This window comes from Sinohyriopsis cumingii, chromosome 7, assembly GCF_028554795.1.
Source record: "Sinohyriopsis cumingii isolate HCF-2022 chromosome 7, ASM2855479v2, whole genome shotgun sequence".
Lineage (NCBI taxonomy): Eukaryota > Metazoa > Mollusca > Bivalvia > Unionida > Unionidae > Sinohyriopsis > Sinohyriopsis cumingii.
In genome coordinates, this window is record NC_142967.1 from 63,441,636 (window position 1) to 63,446,983 (window position 5,348).

The 5,348-nt window shown below is 36.1% G+C and overlaps 1 protein-coding gene across 2 annotated transcripts in view; it reads right to left on the reverse strand.

Annotated features, from left to right (window-relative positions):
• Nucleotides 1-424: 424 nt before the first annotated feature.
• LOC149795392 (uncharacterized) overlaps nucleotides 425-5,348 on the reverse strand; it is a 54,093-nt gene continuing 49,169 nt past the window's right edge. For both annotated transcript variants that reach the window (XM_089965177.1, XM_089965176.1), the window contains exon 4: nucleotides 425-1,899. In XM_089965177.1, coding sequence (XP_089821303.1) covers nucleotides 1,886-1,899 — 14 coding nt within the window. In that variant the 3' untranslated portion in view covers nucleotides 425-1,885. The remainder of the gene's footprint in view (nucleotides 1,900-5,348) is intronic.

Sequence of the window (5,348 nt, forward strand, 5' to 3'; positions counted from 1 at the left end):
GCTCTTCACTGTCAGAGGTAAGCATTTACTGCAGTTAATCCACAATCACATAATGCCAAAGGAGAAATGATCGCTTTTGATCGCTGAAGCTTTTTTCTCAATAGATTGCTATACCGGTGCAAAACTATATTATTGTTTCATTTTTGATGTAGGCGGGATATGCATAGTTGTTTCTTTTGACAATTAGCTAAGAAGGCATCAATCGCAGACCGGCACAGAACCAAATTGTTACATTTGCACTTTTGCGTACACTAACAAGTCTCCTGCGTTGTGTCACTATAAATTAAATTCAGAAATATCCACAAGTCTTGTGTATGTTGTTTTCAGTGCGACAAAATTTGCTTGATATGCATGTGCGAATTTTTAAAATAGCTCTAATCGCTGGTAATTAGGGACTTATCGTTCAGTACACGTGCAAGGCATGTGATACTTGAAAGCTTTAATACAATTACAGGACTCACATGACTATTTAAATTCCTTACGTCATGATGACAATTATTTTCACATACAGCAATGAAGAAGAAAGTACCTCACTTTGTATATTTGTCCATAACATATAAAATAGCAAAGATAAATATGTTTTTCACTACCTTAATATATATATATATATATATATATATATATATATATATATATATATATATATATATATATATATATATATATATATATATATATATATATATATATATATATATATATATATGATAAACTGCTAGAAATATGTGCAAACATAAAGCTTAAAGTCTTTCTAAAACTCACTTTCAAAAAGTTAATATCCAACGTTTTAATGTCCTTTAAAGTGAAAGTACTGTAATAAAGTTGTATTAATATATACCGATTCATGAAATAAACTATAGGTGCAGTTAGAATCCTGATAGACTGGGCACTCAGTAAAACTATAAATAAACCAGGTTTAATGAGGGCCAATAGGAAACCGCATTGTATTTATTGCTTCATACCGAAACTTCATGTATGTGACCACATTTAAGCTACACCGATATTGTAAAATATATGGATTTCCTTAGTGAAAGAAATCCGACTGGACTCAGCAAGAACAAATCAAATATATCCCCACTTAATTTTAATTAATTGCATCGGGTTGATCATTCCTGCCTTTCACTGATATGCCTTTCTTGAACTTGCCCACCAGTCTTTTTGTATCTATCTATCTATCTATCTATCTATCTATCTATCTAAACCAATTTGGGTAAAGACTTACCTTCTCTATCATAAGTTACTGTTAAATTTATACACTTTCAGAATAACGAAAGCTAGCCTTCATATGAAAATAGTAAGATATGATCAAGTGAAGCAAACATTCTTTAATAATCTATTTGACTTAGTCCAGTAATAGTTAATCTTGGGAATAACATGCATTTGCAATTCTAATCTTTGGATATGCACATGAGCATTGTGCTTGAAATGTCTGAAATGCATAATGCAGGATGAACATTCCAAAAACCACACTCCTAACATCATGGATTATAAATCCATTCTTGTGACACGTTGCACGCACAAATCTTCCAACTATGTTATGTTAATATACGAATTCCATCGTTTATTTTTTTACGAAAAACATTTTCATGTTTGAGTCCTGTGCATAATAAGGTCACAAATTGCGACGATGTATTGAATATGCAATGAGGCAATTTACCTATCAGTAGAATTGTCATGGAAACAAGAGCAGAACCTATTAATTGAATAACTACAGTAAAATGCGGAAAACGTGTCCTTTTTTTACTACATTTAGTCGCTATTTAATTGAATTTCATTTAATTAGGTCGTTGCGAGAAATACGAATTGCTAAGCATTAACTTTCCTCACACGCTGTTCCTCTTTAGATTCAAGGGCAAATGTCGCACAAAATCAGGATTGCCTTCCGTCAATGTTTGGATGCTGCAAAAAAGGAAACAAGATAATTTGTAAGGTAAAATCACATGTCTTTAAGCATTTTGATTTCAGAACACATAGGCAAGGGCCAACGATTTATTTAAAACATAGATCTAATATACAAGTAGGGATGAGATGCTAAATATATTTTGATCCGACCAAAAAGGAACATTTTTTGGTACTTCTACCCATTTTCTATACATTATTGCATCTGCTGTTGGATAAAATGAATCATATTTGCGTATGCTTTGGCTGAAATAATTCATTATAACCATACAGATAAGGCTGCAATTTGGTTGCTACAAGCTATGTTTACCGATGCACCAGGAGGCCAGGAAGCTTTACATGTACAACTTATATTACCATACGATGGAAACATTGTGTGCAGATGAGACTGCAAAATTATATATTTATTTCCCTTTTACTTTACACACACACACACACACACACACACACACACATATATATATATATATGCATGCATACATGCATACATACATACATACATACATACATACATACATTACGTCTTTCCACCACCAACCCTTTTAATATAAATACTTTTATATATAATTTCTGTTATGAAAATTAAATCCGGTATGTAAAGCAAGAAACAAAAAATAATGTTACTAAATATGGCGCTTGTGAACCCCAGTCTCCTCGCAAGAACCTTGATAACATGACAAACAATACAGCGCCATAATGCTGCATCATGCGTCGAAACTAGTTCGCCTTATTTATAAATATGTTCCTGTCTAGACTTGCATATATTTCTTCTTTATCTTTTCCAAATTGTTTTATTTACTAAGACATTTTCATTGTTATGGATATATTGCTTCTCTGTGCCAAATTGTAAATATTTTTTGTTTATCGCACGTCTCATTTATTTGTCTGTGAGAATATATTTGTGTCTGTTATATATTGTCCTCTGAGGAAGATCTTGCTTTAAATCACACCATTCTCCAACTTATGTGGGATTATATAATGTTTGTTCTTCGGGAATCTGTTCCCATTTTGTTTCTTTCGAACTTCTTGGAAAACAGACATCTATCGACGCTATGGTCGCTGGATACGTCCCTGCCGCACTCCTCTCTCTCTCTCTCTCTCTCTCTCTCTCTCTCTCTCACACACACTCTCTCTCTCTCTCTCTCTCTCTCTCTCTCTCTCTCTCTCTCTCTCTCTCTCTCTCTCAACCTTTTGCAACATCTATGCATTTACAGACTGATATTTTTAGATCGATGATAAAGTCGTACGGGAAAGATGAATTGAAAGATGGCCGAGGAACATTCAACACTCATCATCACTTTCCGCCTCGTATTTGATGTAGAAAAGAAAAACACAACAAAAAACAACAGAGTACACAAAGTAGCAGACGAGTTTCTTCGTTATTACAACGATGCTGTAACCACATGCAATTTTGTGCATGCCACATTATCATATAATAGTTTATGTTGAAAACAGGCTTATTCATAATTGTAACATTTATACTTATACAAATCCGACACTTTTCTTTAATGTCTGCTTTCATTATAATGTCAGTGTGTCCATCAAATATTTGAAGCCGAAATGGCGGGGGGGGGGGGGGGTACGTGGGTGTGGAGCAGGGCCGTAGAGAGCAATCACAGGCCCTTGGGTAAGAGGTGTCCTTGTCTCTCCTAGTTCTTGTTCAAGTAAAAATTTTCTTTCATAAAATTAAGTGTTTTTAGGCCCGGGCCTCTTTATGGTTGGGGGTCTCGGGGATATATCAGCGGTTGCACACACCCACCCCCAACCCCCGGCCCTTGTCGGCCCTGGGTATGGGCATGCGTTTCCAAAGCTATATCTATATCTTCAACATTTTCATGGACAATGTTACCTTTTAAATTAAGGAATGCTGATACAGCATTCCTAAAATTAAGTCTTTTATTGTATTAATTGTCATTAAAAAATAAAAGCACGCATAACAAAATTATGAGCATGCATTCTTACATAAATGCATGGGGCCCCGAGTGACCGAGTGGTCTAAAGCGCTCTCCGTTACGGATCACTGCCATCTCACCTCTGTCTGCGTGGGTTTGAGTCTAGGATTCGGCCAATGTGGGTATGTGAGAAAGCTTGCCAGTAGCTTCTCATGGGTCGGTGGTTCTTCCCGTGGTTTTCCAGGATTCTTCCTCCACCATTAATACTGGCCGCCATGTATAGCCTATCGTGTGCTGAAAAATGGCGTTAAACCCCACAACAACAACAACAACAACATAAATTCATCCTCTAATTTAGTTATTTTGCATACAACCGAAATGTAGGAAGAAAGGTCATATGCATGCATCCTAAATGTAGGAAGAAAGGTCATATTCATAAAACCTAAATGTAGGAAGAAAGGTCATATGCATACAACTTAAATGTAGGAAGAAAGCTTATATGCGTACAACCTAAATGTAGGAAGAAAGATTATATGCATACGACCTAAATGTAGGAAGGAAGGTCATATGCATTCAACCTAAATGTAGGAAGAAAGGTCATATGCATACAACCTAAATGTAGGAAGAAAGCTCATATGCGTACAACCTAAATGTAGGAAGAAAGATTATATGCATACAACCTAAATGTATGATGAAAGGTCATATGCATACAACCTAAATGTAGGAAAAAGTTAATATGCATGCAACCGAGATGTACAAAAATGATCATATGCATGCAACATGAATGTTGGAAGAAAGGTCGTATTCGAATATATGAAAAGCTGGCTTGACACATATAGGTAGATAAGCAAAAAGACAGACATAAGACAAAGACAAATACACAAAGATACAAACACACACAGACACATGCACACACATACATTTCTTATAGATAATACGTATCCAACTGCGGAAACGTATAAACTGATCTGCTAAAATAGAATCACTGGCATATCAAGGCCTACACTCGAATGGCCGGATAGCAGATTAGGGCCTACAATGTAAGGATCGACATCAGATCAGGACTTAAACTATATGGATGGACAACAGATCCAGGCCTACACTCTACAGTTAGCTGATCGTGGCCTACACTGTATGGATCGACTTCAGATCACAACCCTAACTATTTGGATGAATAACATATCAAGGCCTACACTCTAATAATGGTGGATAGCATATCAGGGCTTACAATGTATGGATCGACGTTACATCAGGACCTGAACTATATGGATGACCTACAAGGATCAAAGTCTACACTCTAACGGTGATAGATAGCAGATCAGGGACTGCAGCATATGGATCATCGTCAGATCAGGGCCTGAACTACATGGATGGCCTACAAGGATCAAGGCCTACACTATAATGGAGATGGATAGCAGATCAGGAACTGCAGCGTTAGATCTGGCTCGAAATTATATGGATGGACAACAGATCAAGCCCTACACTTAAATGGATAGCAGATCAGGGTCTACACTGTATGGATCGACGACAGCTAAGAGTATGAATTGTATGGATGAA